This window comes from Sceloporus occidentalis, unplaced genomic scaffold (assembly GCF_023333645.1).
Source record: "Sceloporus occidentalis isolate IW3139 unplaced genomic scaffold, rSceOcc1.0.p SCAF_1, whole genome shotgun sequence".
Taxonomy (NCBI): domain Eukaryota; kingdom Metazoa; phylum Chordata; class Lepidosauria; order Squamata; family Phrynosomatidae; genus Sceloporus; species Sceloporus occidentalis.
The window spans coordinates 72,785,203-72,803,273 of record NW_028316981.1 but is presented as its reverse complement, the minus strand read 5'-3'; the positions used below and the strand labels follow the sequence as shown (position 1 = coordinate 72,803,273).

General features: G+C 42.9%; 1 protein-coding gene across 2 annotated transcripts in view; it reads right to left on the bottom strand.

Moving 5' to 3' along the window:
* LOC149321591 (semaphorin-3D-like) overlaps window positions 1–18,071 on the bottom strand; it is a 58,188-nt gene that overhangs the window by 5,956 nt on the left and 34,161 nt on the right. Inside the window, exons 9-16 of one of the 2 annotated variants that reach the window (XM_089525024.1) lie at window positions 17,624–17,738; window positions 17,110–17,179; window positions 16,529–16,673; window positions 14,869–15,091; window positions 7,839–7,927; window positions 5,621–5,662; window positions 5,219–5,376; window positions 2,174–2,238 (exon numbers count right to left, since the gene is read on the bottom strand). In XM_089525024.1, coding sequence (XP_089381150.1) covers window positions 2,174–2,238; window positions 5,219–5,376; window positions 5,621–5,662; window positions 7,839–7,927; window positions 14,869–15,091; window positions 16,529–16,673; window positions 17,110–17,179; window positions 17,624–17,738 — 907 coding nt within the window. The remainder of the gene's footprint in view (window positions 1–2,173; window positions 2,239–5,218; window positions 5,377–5,620; window positions 5,663–7,838; window positions 7,928–14,868; window positions 15,092–16,528; window positions 16,674–17,109; window positions 17,180–17,623; window positions 17,739–18,071) is intronic. The other variant, XM_089525033.1, reaches the window with a different exon arrangement.

The following is an 18,071-nucleotide window of genomic DNA, read 5'->3' as shown; positions in this document are numbered from 1 at the left end:
ACCCTAGTCACTACACCACACAGGTTCCCTTGTTTTAGCTTAATCCTGTATTTTCAACTAAGCAGGTTGAACACTAATTGGTCCAAAGTGGGGGCTCTCTGGCTGGATAGTGGGGACCCACCTAACGATTCAGCAGTCCTTTGCAGTCAGCTTATTCTGACAAAATGTGTTGCTAGCTATACAGTCATGTTCTTCCTGCCCCCTACTATTTGAATTGGCTGTTTGAGTTTAACCAGCTCTGGCAATCATTGAATATTTCCCCAAAAGGAAGATAAAGACACCAATTACCATATGAAAGAGCTGGCAAACTGTTTACTGGCCTTCCCTTCTCTTCAAAGGTGAGAGGATTATGAGAGACAGAGGGGCGTGATGTGCCTTCCTCCATCTTAGAAATGTACACGTCCTTTCCTGAGATCACCATCTGTGTAAACACCAAGGACTGCGTGTTTCTCTTATTCAGTACAATTAATATTTATTCATTTTTTTAGATCTTAAGGTCTCCCAGCACAATTCAATGCACAGAATGGGAGTTTCCCACCTCCCTCCTGCCCCCAAATATGTTTTTGAGGGCCAGGAGATGCTTAGAGCCAGAGTGGCATAGTGCTTTGAGTGTTTGACTAGGACACTAGGAGGCCAGGGTTCTCAGTCATGGAAACCCATTGAATGACTTTGGACAAGTCACAGTCTCTCACCCTTAAAGGAATGCAAGGCAAACCCCCTTTGAACAAATCTGGCCAAGAAACCTGATAAATTGCCTTAGGTTCTCCATAAGTTAGAAACAACATAAAGGCACACAACAACACAACACTTAAAGGGTATTTATATCACATGCAGTTTGGTGGGAATAAAAATAGGTCCACCGTCAATGCTCAATGGGACCTTTCAGGCCAAGCAATTGCTCTTCTCTGTAGGGAAGGACCCAGCCACCATGGTCACATGCATGAATCTCTCACCAAGCACTTATTTATATTTTAACTGTTCTCTGTTTGGAGAAATCTCAGCAAGAGGGGAAAAATAAGTCTGAAGTCTGTGTGGATTTAGTGATGTTTGCATTCAGAAGTGAAGGAGGCAACATGGGGCGAATGGTGCTTTTTTTTTAGAGGTTGGCAATTTAGAGTGCTTCATTAGTCAGACTAAAGAGGGACTCACCATAATGGAAATGTACAATGATAAAGGTACAAGCCTTCTATTAGCCAGCTCTGGCAATCATTATCAGTGTAGATGAAGGGTGAGGGCCTCTCATAAAAGTGCAGAATAAGGGCAACTTGCAAAGCAGTATCTATCCCATCTCGCATCGCTTCCACAAAACAGAACCAGTGTAGGGTTTATATTAACATAAGATGGCTAAATCCCAGGCTGACAGTGTTTATGGAAAATCAGGTGAACTTTTGTACAGATGTGGCTAAATTACTAATGAATGGCTCGTGATAGCTGCAATTCTCAATGTAAACCAAGGGGTATTTTAAACAAAATGGATGCTGTTTCCCATGCAGTCAGGCGCTAAGTTTAATCATTCCCCATTTAAGCAAGTCTTCTGTGGGTTATTCATCCTGGCGGTGCTGAGTGAAAAAAAGAAGAGGCTAGTCTACTAAGCAATGGTTCACAGGTATACTAAAGTGTGAAAAGCTGGGTTCAGTGGCCTCTGAAATTTTTCCCATTTCTGAATGGTTTTGCACTCACTCAGCATGCCTTGTTGTTGAAGCCAAGCATCTCATAAGCACACCCATTAAATCAATTCACCCAGTGAATCAGTTTCAAGCTTTCAAACCCTTTCTGTTGTAATTGGTGAATTGGGGTAAATTACTCAGAAATGAACAGCAATGGAATTCTCCTCCATTTCTACCTGCCAACTTCAGCTATTCCCAGCATAGAGAGGAACATCTTGTTCCTTCCTGCAATGTACCTGTTAAAAGGTTAGGATCACCTCAGGAAGGAAAGAAAAACTGTAACTTGGGTAATTACACAGGGATCCAAACCCAGAAATTTAAGACCAAAGTCCTCAATTAATAGATCTGTCACTTTTTTGGTGTCACCAAGTTTCAGTTTAAACACACACACACGCACACACGCTCTTTCTATCCCAAATATGAAAGCATTTACTGTACAACAGTTGGTAAGATCTTATCAAAGCTGAACTGAGCTGATTCTTACTCATACCCCATCCTGGACTCACCTTTTGGAGCATTTTGGCACTGCCCTGTTGGGTTGGCCATCCATGCATTTAGGCACTGTGATCTCCTGCAGGGAAGACATCCAGTGGATATATTTAGCCAGCATGTTGTTGCAGAGAGTGTTAGGCATATAAATTCTCTCAGGGGTTGTGGCAGGGCAGATCAAGCCCACAAAGTAGAGTTAATTGAATATGGTAGAATCTTACACCAAGTAAGTGGAGCCAAATTCTCCATTGTCCTCACCCCATCCCAGAAGTTGTTCTGGGAGGATCTGCCTCTGCTGTTTATTGGTGGGCAGAATGTACAGGGGAGGCAATTCAGATGATGAAGCAGCAGCTGGTCTCAGTCGGGGGGGGGGGGGGGAAGAAACAAGGATGCATTCATAAATGGAGAGCACTCCACTTTTCCTTCCCCTCAAAGTCCAGAGTAGAATCATCTAAATTGTCTGAATAGATTTGTCCCATCTCTCCACTCTGGCAAAGAGCATCAGTGGTAGTGCCCCTTGTGTGACATGATAGTTCCTGTGTGGAGGTTTTGTATAGGAGGTAAAATGGCTAGAGAATATCTCCTGAGCTTCATCCAAAAAGGGACATCTGCATAAGCAGGCCACACTTAGGTCTCCTCTAAACTGCACAATTAATGCAATTGGACACTGTTTTAACTACCATGGCTCAATGCTATGGAATTCTGGGATTTGCAGTTGCTGTGGCACTGATACAGAAAGCTAATTATCTCACAAAAACTACAAATCTCCCCCCAAAATCCCAACTCCCCACATATAGGCGGGTTACAAACTGCCTGTTTGGGGCGGGCTGCACCCGCCCCTTTCCCTGCTATATCAGGGCCTCAGTGTCCAGAGCGGCAGCTGCTGAGGCCCCGATCCGACGCTTTTCGGGCTGCGGGGAAGCGGCAAAAGGCCCCTTCCCCACAGCCTGAAAAGGGGTGTCCCTGGGGCTTCAAGCCCCAAGGACACCCCGCGGCGGCGGGGAGGAGGAGAAAGGGGCCGCTTGGCCCCTTTCTCCTTTGGTCCGCTGGGTGCAGCCATGTGAAGGCTGCGCCCAGTGAACCAAACCAGGAAGGAGCTCCAAAACGGAGCTCCTTCCTGCTCCACGCTAAGGGCGCACTAAGCGCCCTGGCGCGGAGCGAGGACGTCACGTCCACGCTGCCCCGTATAGAGGCGGCACGGCCGTGATGTCCTTTTAGGGTCTGGTTGGGGAGGCAATATTCAGAGTCAGTGGGAAGGGGCAGGGCAGGCCACTGTCCCAGTGGCAGCCATCTGCACTGAGTGACAGTGTAGCTAGTGACACCACTGGCTCTGGTCACAGCATGTTCAAAGATCTGCAAAAAAAGGGCAACTCAAAGACTCAAAGGACTGGAGCAACTCAACTCTGAGGAGAAACTGAGGCTGTTTGCTTAGGAAGAAAGGCAAAAGGGAGACATGATAAGCGATGTATAAAACTGTGTATCTCTCATAATCCTGAAAGCCAAGATCATCCACTGAAACTGACTGATGGAAGATTCAGGACCAATAAAAGTATGCAGGGCATAGTTAGTGTGAAATTCAGTACCATAAGATGTAGAATCCAGAACATGGATAGGTTTAAAAGAGTGCTGAAAAAAGTATGGAGCATGGGCTCATCGGTGGCTACCACTCAGGATTTGTCACCCCACAGTATCAGAGCCAGTATGCTTCTGTGTATCAGTTTCTGCAGAGCACAAGATGGAAGGTGCAGTTGCACTCATGTTCTTCTAGTGGGCATCCTAAAGACAAATGGATGGGCAAATGTAGACAAGTGTGGGCTTTGTATAGACAAATAGTTCTATGAACACAATACTGGACTAGATAGTTCCGCTATCTAATCCAGAATTGCTCTTCTCATGTTCTTAAATCAGCATAGTCTATTCCAAGTGCACATTATAGTGCAACACAGAGGGCATTTTCAATCTCAGCCCCCAGATTATGGAATACCCTGCCCGACGAGCTCCGCACAGCCTCATCCCTTGATGGATTTAAGAGGATGCTAAAAACTTTCCTTTTTCGTCAAGCTTTCCCCCCTATGAGTTGATGTTTTATTATCTGTTTTTAGATTGTTATTTGATGTTTTAACGCTGTTTTTGCTGTTTTTATACTGTTTTTTAACGTGTACACCACTATGATCTTGAAAAAGGAATAGCGGTATATAAGAATAAAGTATTATTATTATTATTATTATTATTAAAACTTCTGTGATGTTCTTAAACAACTCTAAATTTAGTTTTAAAATTTTAAAAAAGAAAAATTTAACTCATCCAGAAGCAAAACTTTGGGTGTCTTCTCGATCAATGCATTGAGCAGTGAAGGATGACTTCCCTTTTCTATCTGGGAGAAATCTCATACATCTTAACTAAAAACAAAAGAAAATGTATAAACAGGCCTCTGGCATGAAAAGTAAAAACGGCTGATGCAGTCTCTGCCTCCACCTTCTCTTACTACAAAAGGTAAGTGCCCACCACTTGTTCCTTTGCTTAGCAAAACTACCAAAGAGCACAGATGCTTCCAAGGGTCACCAGAACAGTATCTCCTGTTGTGTATTGAAATATTTCCTTAGGACATCACAATAGGTATCATAGTGCCTGGGGGCACAGTCAGCAGGAGAGCAAATTACTTCCCACATCCTTTATCACGCAATCATCCCTAAATATTAAGGCTCTTCTTACAAGCACAAAGTGTTCTTTAACTACCATGACTTCCTGTGTAGCTTACTCCCAAGTAAGTGAGCACATGGCAGATTGTAGCCAGCATCTGTTCTTCCTAGGAGGGCTCAGCTACGAAAGCTGTCTTAATATATTTTGTGCTTTATTATTTAATTCACTTCTAATTGATCATTCCTGAGAGGGTTCAACTACACAGGAGTCTTGGTGGCCCAATTTTACCTGATCATTTCAACGGGCGGCTCAGCTACACTCATCCAGCCTAGGTCTAGAGTTGGGTCGACACTATTCCAGGGTCCATGAGAAAGGAAAGGAAAGGCCTTTCAAAGGGAGAGTGGAAAAAACGGCAGCCTCACCTTTTTTTAGTGAGTGAGTAGGGCTTGCAGGACTTGCCATCCCAGGTACAGTAGGGATCTTGAGCGAAGCAGCAGTCGGCACAAGCTTTGCCATAAAGTTCACAGCGGTACAAGGAAAGCTGGACCACACCATTGGTGCTGCTCACAAACACTTCCTGCTGCTCACCAAGGCAAGAACACCAAGAGAGAGATCAAGCTTTGTTTCTTTTTTCACTACATCAAGAGGCTAACAGCCTCTCATAGGAGAACAGACATTTCTCCCATGAAAGAGGGAGCAGGTAGAGAGGCGGCTGAAACCATAACTCAGTTTCATTTCACTAATGTTTAGAAAAATCTGCCCTTTCCTCATTCAGAAATAAATACTGTAAAAAATAGGTCACTCATTAACAGCTGAACACTTACCCTCTTTAGAGAAAGCTGCATGTCTAGAATGGCTGAAGGCTTCTATAAACAAACAACGAACAATCAAATGTATAGCAACAGTTTAAACAGACACAGAAAACCATTCCTGAATTCAGTATGTGCATTCCTAAAGTGCTCTCCCTTGTATAGGTTTGTGTGTTCATAAACCTAGCCTGAGCCCTTTCTGAAATCCTACCTCCCTGTTTTTTTTCCCATCATCTGGAATGGCTTACAAATCAGCCTTAAATGTAACTCTCTGGCTAGTTCCTCTCAGTTTTGCATAGCCATCCTGAGTGAACTGGCTTGAGAAAAAGATGTGTCAAGCTAGTTTAAAGTCCCAAACCTATTCATGCCATCTTGATAACAAGAATGCATAATATCATGAAAGAGAATTAAAATCAAATGAGTTCCCATACAGATCGCAGAGAGCTTGTTTTGCCTATGCCTTCTTTTGCTTGAAATCTTTTCTTAACTTTGGTTTCCCAGAGACAATTCTACATCGTATATACATCTGAAGTTTACCCCTGGCATACAAGTGGAACTAATAATAAAAATACCATCTTCTTCATCTTATTTTAATATAAAGTTTAGCTCTGGCACACAAATGAAAATAATAATAAAATCACCATCAACTGTTTAAAACTATGCTTTTTATCTTTTTCAAACCTGGTATTTGTCAAGGTTTAATTGTAGTTCATCAGACCTCAGCAGAGCTGAGAAGACATATTAAGTTACTATAGACCTGCATCCTCAAGAAATAAAATAGACATGCTTGGCTTTGGGTTCTTCTGTCACCATTAGTAGTTAATGGTGTAGAGCTGGGACAAAGAAATGCTGCCTCATGATGTCAACAAACAGGTAAATTATAGTCTTGTTGGAAGAAGGGGAAACTGATCCAGCTCCCCACTATACCATTGTACTGTCTATTATTATAATTGTTTACTTTTTAGTCACTTATATGCAATATTCAGTCTTGTGTGAGAGGGCCTTCTCAGCGATTGCCCCCCAAATCTGGAATTTCCCTCTTAAGGAGGCTAGAATGGCACTCTCCTTGCTGTCTTTCCATTGGTAGGCTTTTTAAAAACAAGATTTTTAAAAGAAGGATTTTAGAAGCATGATGCCTTGTTTTAATTGTACTGTTTTTAACTGAGTTTTAAAATTTTAATTGTATATTTTAAATTGTTTTTAGTGTTCTTAATAGGATAATTCTATTTTAAGGTTGTTCTTTTGTATTTTTAATTATGTTGTATTTGTTTTAATTTCTAATAACCTTTCATTCTGGCTTATGGGTCAATATAGTACTGTTGGGCCTACACTGCGAAATTGTTGCTGCGTCACATCATGTTGTTTCCGACTTATGGTAATCCTAAAGCAACCTTATTATAGAGTTTTCTTGGCAAGATTTGTTGTAGTTGTGTAATTTTACTGCCAGGGATGCCTATGAGTTAACCTCTTGGAGAGAGTAGAAGACTACATTCTTGGTCTTCAAACAGAGAGAAGGGAGAAAAGGACTCAAATCTTTTTGAAGTTATTTGGGGTTTCTATTTATTTAATATATCAATGCAACTTGCAATGCAGGTGGACCTTCATCCACACAGAGAAATATGTGTAAGGAAGTACTCAGTGAATGACATGAAGAAACTCACCTGTCACAATAAAGAAGAAAGGAATGATCCTGGGAACTGAGCATCCACCAAATAAATTGAGCGTGTATTTTGTGATGAATTTGTAGAGAAGCCTCTGACTTCATATGATGCATGGGGATATTTTAAATTGTTTCCTTTATAATCATTCTATTTCTATGCTTTCTCTCTTTAGTCTGACTGGAGCATAGGCGTTTTTAACACTGATGAATCTAATTGGGGGCGGGGGGAATCCCTTCCAGGGAAGACTGTTGGAGTCCTACCAGGAAAGGAGGAGCCGCATTGGCCACACTACAGCTGAATGGTGTACACACACATACACACACCAGAGGCCTCTTTAAAAAAGCTGAATAGCGAAATCCAGTGTTACCCCCACCTTGAGATGTGCCTCTAAAATCTATAATTTGTTACGAATAAGTTCCATTTCTTTCATTTCATCTACTTTGGTTTGGATTCAAATTTAATTTAGCCCAAAGCAGCCATTTGCTGTCAATACAAATGTGTCATAATGGACCTCCATGAGGCTTACTAGATACTCAGAAAGACATCTAAGGGTGAAAGAGGACTCCATATACCTTTGAAATAATGATCTCTTCCAGACTAATCTCCTGAAAGTGTTGGCCTCCTGTGACAGCAATCCCCACCTTCAGCACTTTGCCTTCATCTGTGAGGAATTGAACATAAAGACATGTCAGAGGAAAGGAGGCTGCATCCATTCATCCTACAGAGATTATCTCAATCATCACTGTCAAGGTGAGGAAAAGTAATTACTTCAACTAGTTTGGCAGACCATCTCTGAGATGCAGCTGCATCACACAATAAACAGTGCTAAAGAGAGGTGCTAAAACCTGATACATCCACCTTTGTATCACTCTCAGCATTTGAGAGAAACTTTACACGTTCCTAACACAGTGCTACATTTGATTTTCCTGTCTATTAGCTTCCAAAGCCTTTTTGCCATGTCTAAAAAACAAAAAATAAGGAAAGCAAGAGCCAGCAATAATAAGGTTTGTTGTTGTCTTCTTAAACTGGGCCAACAACAGCATGGAGCCCTAAGTAAGAATTGCCCCCCCCCCCCTTGTCATAGAGGCCTAGAAAGTGGTGGAGGGTCAGGAAGCAAGAGTTTCATCATAGTATTTTAAAGTTTTCTCTCCCTAATGAGATCAAGCAGTGATAAAAAAAATCTCTCTGAAATCTTTGACAGAACAGTCAGAGTGCCTTTATGTTTCCAGAGTCTTATAATTATATTATATTATAATTTCCATCCAGTACAAAACATTGGAAGCATGCAATCTATATGTGTTCAAAAGAGCAAGTTTAGCTCAATGTTTATCATATTACCCACATGCATAGGTACAACTTTATAGTCACCTTTCAGGGCCTATGGGGTGATTTTGCACATATACATTTGTAAGAGTTTGGGTAACTGCAGAGGGAGTGGTGGCCACACCTGCCCCATTTTCCAGTGCTCCCTTTTATTTATGGCGTAGGAACCTATCCCTATTTCTTCTATGTTATTACTGCTTCTGGTACCAAATTTTCTGTTAAAGAAGTAATGCCCAGGAACACATCTACTTTATCAACTGAGATATATCTGTAATAATTTATGTGGCTCAGCATTCCTTCCCCATTCCCCAGAGTGCGATTTAGTGTGATCTACAACCACAATACATGTTTTGCCCCTTTCCATATTTTGTCTCAGTTGGGATTTCTCCTTGGATGTAACTAACAGAAAAATTGCATGTTGTGCTCAAGATGTGAACTCATTGATAATATTTATACAACACTATTATATTTGTTTTGTTATATTTCCCCCTTTTGCTATGAGTTTCTAACTTTGTTTTGATAGCTGTAGCAACCTATGGTTGATGTTTTCAGTGGTCTCTGTCCAAAAAGATGGTCTGTCATTTCAAGAACCCTGCTATTATATTTAAATGTGTATTTTAAATCAGTATCTTTCTATTTGACTCTGGTTGACAGTGGCAGGATAAATGTATCAGGCATCAGAAAGGTCACCTTTTAATTCCAGTTACATGGAGTCACCATAAGCCAACAAACAACTTGAAAACACATACATACATGTTGCTGCTGTTGTTGATTGATCCCAAATCAACTTTGATTTATGGTGATCATATGAATAAGAGACCTCCAAGGTAACTTGTTATCACCAGTCCTACTCAGGTCTTGCAAACTCAGGGCAGCTATGGCTTCCTTGATTTAGCCTATCCACTTGTTTGACTGAGTCCATCCAATTATACTTACATTTAAAAGCAAAATTGATCAAGCCTTGTAAGGCGATAGATGCAGCAAAGAATTCGTTCTTTGCTGCACGTATCGCGTCCGCGGAGTCGCGTCCAGCAGAGCTGTTCAGGGTAGTGAGGGAGCTCACCCGGCTCCCCCCTGCCCTGAACCCTATATTGGAACCATCTAAAGCCTGCTGTGACCAATTTAACAACTTCTTTGTGGATAAAACCTCTCGGATAAGGGAAGGTCTTGATGCTAGTATTAGTGCAGATACCAGAGTAGAGGTTTCCAGAGCTTCCGTGGACTCAATTGTACTGGATTATTTTGAGTCTGTCAGCACCGAGGATGTGGACAAGATCTTTAGAAGTGTTAGGAAGACAACTTGCTCTCTCGATCCCTGTCCCTCGTGGCTAGCGGCTCAGGGGGGGACGGTGGTAACTTCCATGTTACACCGCATAATTAATACATCACTGAGGGATGGGCAATTTCCATTTAGCTTAAAATTGGCCATTGTAAAACCACTGCTAAAAAAGCCCTTCCTCGATCCCCTGATGCATAATAATTATCGGCCAATATCGCTATTGCCATTTCTAGGGAAGGTGATTGAGAGGGCGGTTGCAATCCAGCTTCAATCGATCTTGGATGAAACGGATTATCTAGACCCATTTCAAACAGGCTTTCGGGTGGGCTATGGGGTTGAGACCGCCATGGTCTCCTTGGTCGATGATCCCCGTCTGGGCATGGACAGGGGTAGCGTGTCCCTGTTAGTGCTCTTGGACATCTCAGTGGCTTTCGATACTTTGACCATGGTATCCTTCTGGAGCACCTGGAGGAGTTGGGAATCGGGGGCATTGCGCTCCAGTGGTTCTGATCCTACCTCTCGGGTAGGTTCCATATGGTGCAGCTGGGGGACGTGCGCTCCGACAAGAGGGCCCTTACATCTGGTGTCCCTCAAGGAGCCATTCTGTCCCCCATGCTTTTCAACATTTACATGAAACTGCTGGGAGAGATCATCTGGAGGCACGGGGTTATCAGTATGCTGATGACACCCAGATAGTCTTCTCTATGTCTCCGACTGATTCAGTGACCAAGGATGGCATCTCTCCTCTCGTCGCCTGTCTGGAGTCGGTAATGGGCTGGATGAGGGAAAACAGACTCAGCCTGAATCCAGAGAAAACGGAAATGCTCGTGATAGGTTCTCCGGGCCTAGGAATGGTTGTGTCTCCACCGGGGTCACGCTTCCCGTGAAGGACTCAGTGCGCAGTCTGGAGGTGCTCCTTGACTCATCGCTCCACCTTACATCTCAGGTGGATGCGACAGTCAGGAGTACCTGTTATCAGCTTCGGTTGATACGCCAGCTGTGCCCCTACCTGGGCCAGGGGGACCTTGAAACGGTAGTACATGCTCTGGTAACCTCTTGAGTGGATTTATGCAATGCGCTCTACATGGGGCAACCCTTGTACCATACCCGGAAGCTGCAATTGGTGCAGAATATGGCGGCAAGACTGGTCACTGGTACTTCCAGGACCAGTCATATAACACCGGTCCTTAAAGACCTTCATTGGTTGCATATTCGCTTCCGGGTGCAATACAAGGTGTTGGTTATTACCTATAAAGCCCTAAATGGCTTGGGCCCAGGGTACTTGGAGGACCGCCTCTCTCCATACAATCCGCCCCGCACACTCAGGTCTGCCGGGAAGCAATTGTTAAGGGTTCCAGAGGCTAGATATGTCACCACCACACAGAGGGCCTTTTCTACCTTGGCCCCCAAGCTCTGGAACTTGCTTCCCGGCGAGCTCAGCTCGGCCGCCTCGCTGGAACAATTTAAAAAGGGGTTAAAAACACACCTATTCCAGCAGGCATACCCTGACCCCTGATGACCCCTGATGTACTCCCTTCCTCTCTCCTCTCAGCAGCATTGTTGAGCTAGCGTGAGACTGTTTACTGTATGATTTGCTTTTATGATGTTTTTTATGGTTTTTATTGTTATATGTGTTGTGTTGTGAAACCGCCTTGATCTCTGGAAAGGCGGTATATAAATAAAAATTTATTATTATTATTATTATTATTATTATTAGAATGCCTGTGTATAAAAGAAGCACATTGACTGGCTGGTGTTCTGAGCCAAGAGAGATGAGATAGAATCATAGAATCATAGAGTTGGAAGAGACCGCAAGGGCCATCCAGTCCAACCCCCTGCCATGCAGGAAATCCAGATCAAAGCATCCCCGACAGATGGCCATCCAGCCTCCGTTTGAAGACCTCCAAGGAGGGAGACTCCACTACACTGCTAGGAAGTGTGTTCCACTGTCGAACAGCCCTTTCTGTCAGGAAATTCCTCCTAATGTTGAGGTGGAATCTCTTTTCCTGCAGCTTGCATCCATTGCTCCGGGTCCTAGTCTCTGGAGCAGCAGAAAACAAGCTTGCTCCCTCCTCAATATGACATCCCTTCAAGTATTTAAATAGGGCTATCATATCACCTCTTAACCTTCTCTTCTCCAGGCTAAACATCCCCAGCTCCCTGAGTCGTTCCTCATAGGGCAAGGTTTCCAGACCTTTCACCATTTTAGTTGCCCTCCTTTGGACACGCTCCAGTTTCTCAATGTCCTTTTTGAATTGTGGTGCCCAGAACTGGACACAATATTCCAGGTGGGGCCTGACCAGAGCAGAATATAGTGGCACTATTACTTCCCTTGATCTAGACACTATACTTCTATTGATGCAGCCTAAAATCACATTGGCCTTGTTAGCTGCCGCATCGCACTGTTGACTCATGTTCAACTTGTGGTCTACTTGGACTCCTAGATCCCTTTCACATGTTGTCTCCTTAAGCCAGATGTCCCCCATCCTATATCTGTGCATTTCATTTTTTCGCCCTAAGTGCAGTACCTTACATTTCTCCCTGTTGAAGTTCATTCTGTTAGCTGTGGCCCAGCTTTCTAGTCTATTCAGGTCATTTTGAATTTTGATCCTGTCCTCTGGAGTATTAGCTATTCCTCCTAATTTGGTGTCATCTGCAAATTTGATAAGTATTCCCCCAATTTTTTCCTCCAAGTCATTGATAAAGATGTTGAATAGCACTGTCCCCAGGACAGAACCCTGTGGGACCCCACTGGTCACTTCTCTCCAGGATGAAAAGGTGCCATTGTTGAGCACCCTTTGGGTTCGTCCGGTCAACCAGTTACAAATCCACTTAACAGTTTCTTTGTCTAGCCCACATTTTACAAGCTTGTTTGCAAGAATGTCATGGGGAACTTTGTCAAAGGCCTTACTGAAACCAAGATATACTATATCCACAGCATTCCCTTCATCTACCAAGCTGGTAATTTTATCAAAGAAAGAGATTAGATTTGTCTGGCATGACTTGTTTCTCTGAAACCCATGTTGACTTTTTGTGATTATGGCATTGCCTTCTAGATGTTCACAGACTCTCTGTTTAATGATCTGCTCTAGAATCTTTCCTGGTATTGATGTCAGACTAACTGGACGATAATTGTTGGGATCCTCTTTCTTCCCCTTTATGTAGATGGGGACAACGTTTGCCCTCCTCCAGTCTGCTGGGACTTCTCCTGTTCTCCAGGAGTTTTCAAAGATTATTGCCAATGGCTCCGATATTACATTTGCCAGTTCTTTTAATACCCTTGGATGTAGCTCATCTGGTCCTGGAGACTTAAATTCATTTAGGTTAAACAGGTATTCCTGTACTATCTCTACTTATTTTGTGCTGAAATTCCCCTATTCTGTCCTCTGCTCCATTATCCTCAGGTTGATCACCCTTTGCCTTTTCTGAGAAGACTGAGGCAAAGAAAGTGTTGAGTAATTCTGCCTTTTCTCTGTCTTCTGTTAGCATGGAAGCAGACATATCAATCAGAACTGTGTCACTGCTGATTTTCTATAGTTACCAAATGAGGTCTTGGGGAGAAGCTGGATTCATCTCTCTGTAAGTGCTTTTCCTCATGGTCCCTGCAACAGGAGATGGGGTGGACTCAATCCTCTGCTAGGATTAGGCTAGGGAGGGCTCAGACCCACAAACCAATCTGGGAAAACTGGACCACCTATGTAGTCGACCTCCTTGGGAATTATCAGAAGTACTGTATAATAAGTGATGAATCACCAAGAACTATTAAGAAAGTGATTGTCGTTGAGCCTTCCCAGGAATAATAAAGGCTACCCACAATCTATTCTGTGCACCTTTAGGTGGGAGTAAATTACACTGAACACATGGAGGAAGCCTCTAAGTAGACATTCTGCTTGTAAATGTCTTCATATTTAAGAATCTTTCAATGATAACGGATGGGAAAAGCAACCACCCCCAACCAGTACCTTCCAATGGGCAAAATGAATAACAGCCTACCTACTGATGTTCAGCCATTGCTCTTTGAAAACAGTACTGGAATCTCTGTTTCTCCTCAACTGGTTTTCTTTTGATGGGCTCTAAATGGTAGTAGCCCCCAATGAGAATAAAATAGCTGAGGAGGATAATGTTGTTGTATTTTTGGGTAGGGGGGAGCATGCTGTCCTTTTCAAAAAAATTACTTGTGCTAATTTTGTATGACCCATGTTGCCTCATGTCACCATCACATCTGTCTCTATAATGAGTAAATTTCAACAAAGTTGTTCTCAGTGTTGTAGCCATTTTGAAGAACAAGGGTCTTCATAGCCAAGAACAAGAGCCTCCTTCAAAGGAAATCCAATAATGTGGGGAAGAATCTAGTCATTTCTTTGAGACTAATTGGTACATTTCAGCATAGGATTTTGTGGACTCCAGTCCACTCTACTAGATGCAAAATCAGCTGATGCTTATTCCTCTCAGTCTGCACTCTCAGGTTTTCCTGAGCAACTTTCTCACACTTATTTTAATACTTAAGGCAATACTGATGTTGAGAATATGTGTGGTGCAAACAATCCCTAGTTTAACAACTTATCGTAGGTATTTACCAGGGTCCCTTTCACACTACACAGTTATAACACTGTGGTTCCATTTTCACAGCCATGGCTGCATCCCATGGAATCCTGGGATTTGCAGTTTCAGGAGGTATTTGGAATTGTCAGCCAGAGTACTTCTGTGCCTTGCCAAACTACATGCCACAGGATTTCATACTGCCACCACAGCTGTTAAACTGGAAGCACTGAGCTATGCAATGGATAAAAGAGCCCCTGATAAATTTAGAGCATTTTGACAGCAAACCTTTTACTTTTACTACTATGGTCTACTTTTTTCCTTTTCCATGCAGCCTACTTTGGCACTCTATCAACCCTCACTTAATCTTTGCCCTCTTAGCTGGAAAAGCCAGATGAAGGGACCATGAAAAGAGGAGTCTTCTAATACCAGATGGGGCACCTTTGCTTAGGACCCTCTACCTGTTCCAAGGAAGAGGACATCCACATGTCCAGCCTCTGTCTCCAGTCTGTCCACCAACAGCTGATGGATCTGGAAGGGCACATTAGCTCTCATCAGAATGGGTTTCCTGTGGAGAGGAAAGATGGGATCCCACATCAGGTGATGGGTGCGCATGAAGCTGATGACATCATCAGGAAAGTCCTTGGTTGAGTGGAGGAGTGGGTCATATGTTTCACTGGGACACTGGTAGAGAGAATGGAGAGAGTAAAATGAGTTTAGTTGTAAAACTTTATTTTTTGGCAAGAGGTGATTAATTAAGAAAAACAATGATAATAGGAAAAAGTAGAAATAGAAGTTAAATGACAGTGTGATTTATGTAATATGACAAATATACACACACATATATATCAATCAATCAAAGCCTTTATTGCAGTCAACAGACCTCCAGGCAATTAAAAAAAATTAAAAAGACACATATAAATTATATAATATTAATTATGAAAATCGGGGGGGGGGGGGGGAGAGAAAAAAGAAAAGAAATGAGGAGCAGCAGAAGAGGAACAGCATCCAATTCCCCTAGTAGCTTTGTTTATAGTAGTGAGATTACCAAAAATATGGGATCCTGGGAGGCAAGGGAGTGTAGCTTATGGGCTGCATTTGATCCCAACCATAATTTGTGGTTTTCAGTCTCCCAAAATATCTCTCAAAGTCCTTCCCCTAATTCCCAAATTGTCATGAGAACAAAACAAAACAAAACAAAACATAAACAAACAAACAAACCCAAGTCTAGAAATAATGACTGCAAAACAACTTAAAAACACGGTAGTTTGCTTAGAATCATCTCCTGATTTTCCAAAAGCCCAAGTCCAAATAAACCTATATAGTTAATTTTGGAGTGAAAATTAAACTGGAAGAAGCATGATGTTACTACTAAGTTACTGGGGATGCACTGGTACAACCCATTATGGCTGACGCAATGTGAAAATTGGCCCCTGATGCAGTTGCTCAGCCTGCCTTGGAGAGTACCACTTTGTGGCATGTACTCTTGTACATTGTCATCTCTGAAAGTGCATGGCACAGTTAATCAGCTCTTGCCCACTTCATTCCTCAGTGTGACTGTCTCACCATTTCCTGGTAATGGGTTGGCAACACTTGCTTGGTACAAGTGCTTAGAAGCCTCCAGTTTAATTTTATATATCTTCATTATGAGACTTTATTTGGGGTTTGCTTGACATGCAGAGAGCACTGAACATGTGAGACAGCCATTCCAGAATGGAAAAAGGCAGGGGAAAATATTCCACAGGAGCATTTGTTCTCCATGGGAAAATATTGCTCTTAAACTTAGAGCAGGCCTCCCTAGCATACCCCATCTTTGCTGATGACAGAGTAGCTGAGAGGTTTACTTGCCTCGTCAGATTCCCCTGCAAGAAATGGGTGTGTATTGGCACACATGCTCTTCTAAGGATGGTGATGCATAAGCCAAGAGCTGCAACCCAAAATGTTCACCAAAGTGAAAGGAAAATGGGGTGTGCTGTTGCGCTAGTGCTAATTGTTAAGCAGAGCCACACATTATTATGGCAGACTCATGAGTTGCATTCACTATACTATACTGTACTGTATAAGTGTCTATGCAATGACCAGAGAGATATGAATTGTGAGCTTTGTGATTTATATACATACCGTTCCAGGACGAGGGTAGGGGATCCGTCCCTTGTATTCCATCCACTGGTATTCCAAGCCTTCCTTGTGGGCAAAGGGCCCATTGAAAGCAGCCCGAATGGCTGCCAGGGAATAAACGCATACTGCAGAACCATTAAAAATGCCACTGAGGAAGAAGAGAATTGGGTAAGGGATAAGAACCTGCTAGAAATGTTTTATAGAGACCAAGAAAAAAAGATATATGCAGGTCTATGTTGGGCTTGTACTTGCATATGTCACTAACAAGATGTAGACCAAAGTCTACAATGCTCATCTCTTCCACTTTTGCCATTACAGCTGGAATGGCATGATATGGAATACCCCCCCCCCCCCCAACTCCCACCATCCTCACCCAGCACAGCCACCCTTGCAGGACCTGAACTGGAGTTTCATTTCCATAATCAAGGTCACAGGATGCTTCCTCCACAAGACAGACATGCACTTGCACAAGTATGCACAAAGTACTATGTTTACATGATATGTTGTCCTCAATCATACTGATGCTCAGCTGCCCTAACATAAGTAATTATTGCTTTTCCTTATTTGCTCATCTTCACACTCACCTAGACATTGTGAAGAGACCATAAATAAGAGGGTTCTGAACATTACGGGTATGGAGGAGGAAGACATCCTCTGTGGGAAGAGAAACAAGAAAAAATAAAGACGAAGAAGTCCTTGCCTTACCTGCTGAGACAATCCTGGAGACTCAATTGAGGGGAAAGGTCTGATTGTAACACCACCTCCATCCACTTAGATATATCATCTTAGACCTTCCCCTCCAGAAACCCTCATTCCTCCTGCTATACAGATTGTTTAACAATTGTAAAGAAGGAGTTGGGGAAGAGGGAGGGCAAGGAACAAGTTAACATGCAGGTTATAACCAGAGGTGTGTATCCTCTGCACTCAATATGTATATGTAAATGTACACACACACTACTATGTCAAGACAAGATGAATCGCCTAAAGATCACCCAGCAGGTTTCCATATAAAAAATATATGAAACGTAGAGTGATCAACCAGAATCAAATGGCTGGACTGCTGCAAGAGGGGGAAGTTAGAGAACAGGGCAAACTTACCTAAATGATCAAAATATGTTTCAGTACCGTGTAGACCTGGGACAGAGCAGACTAGTCGGGCTTTCAGGAATGTGCTCCAGCGATTGATGAGGCTGTGCTTACCACCAACATCATTCTGCCAATCACAAACAGGAGGAGATCAGGACTCAGGAGTCATCTCTATCTCCCCAGCCTGTGCTCTTGGTATCCTAAGACACAATGGTGACCGGAACCAGTCCTGTCAAGGTCACCATGGCCTTTCCTGAAAACTCAAGCTGGTCGCTGATTCCCTATGCCTTCTTAGCATCACTAGATGAAATGTGGATGGACATTCAGGGCTAGAATATTCACCTTCATTCATACTGCACAGTCCAATGCAAATCTACCCAGAACTAAATCCTACAGACTTGAATCTACTCCCAACTAAATACATATAGGGTTACACTCTCAGACAGAACATCAATGCACA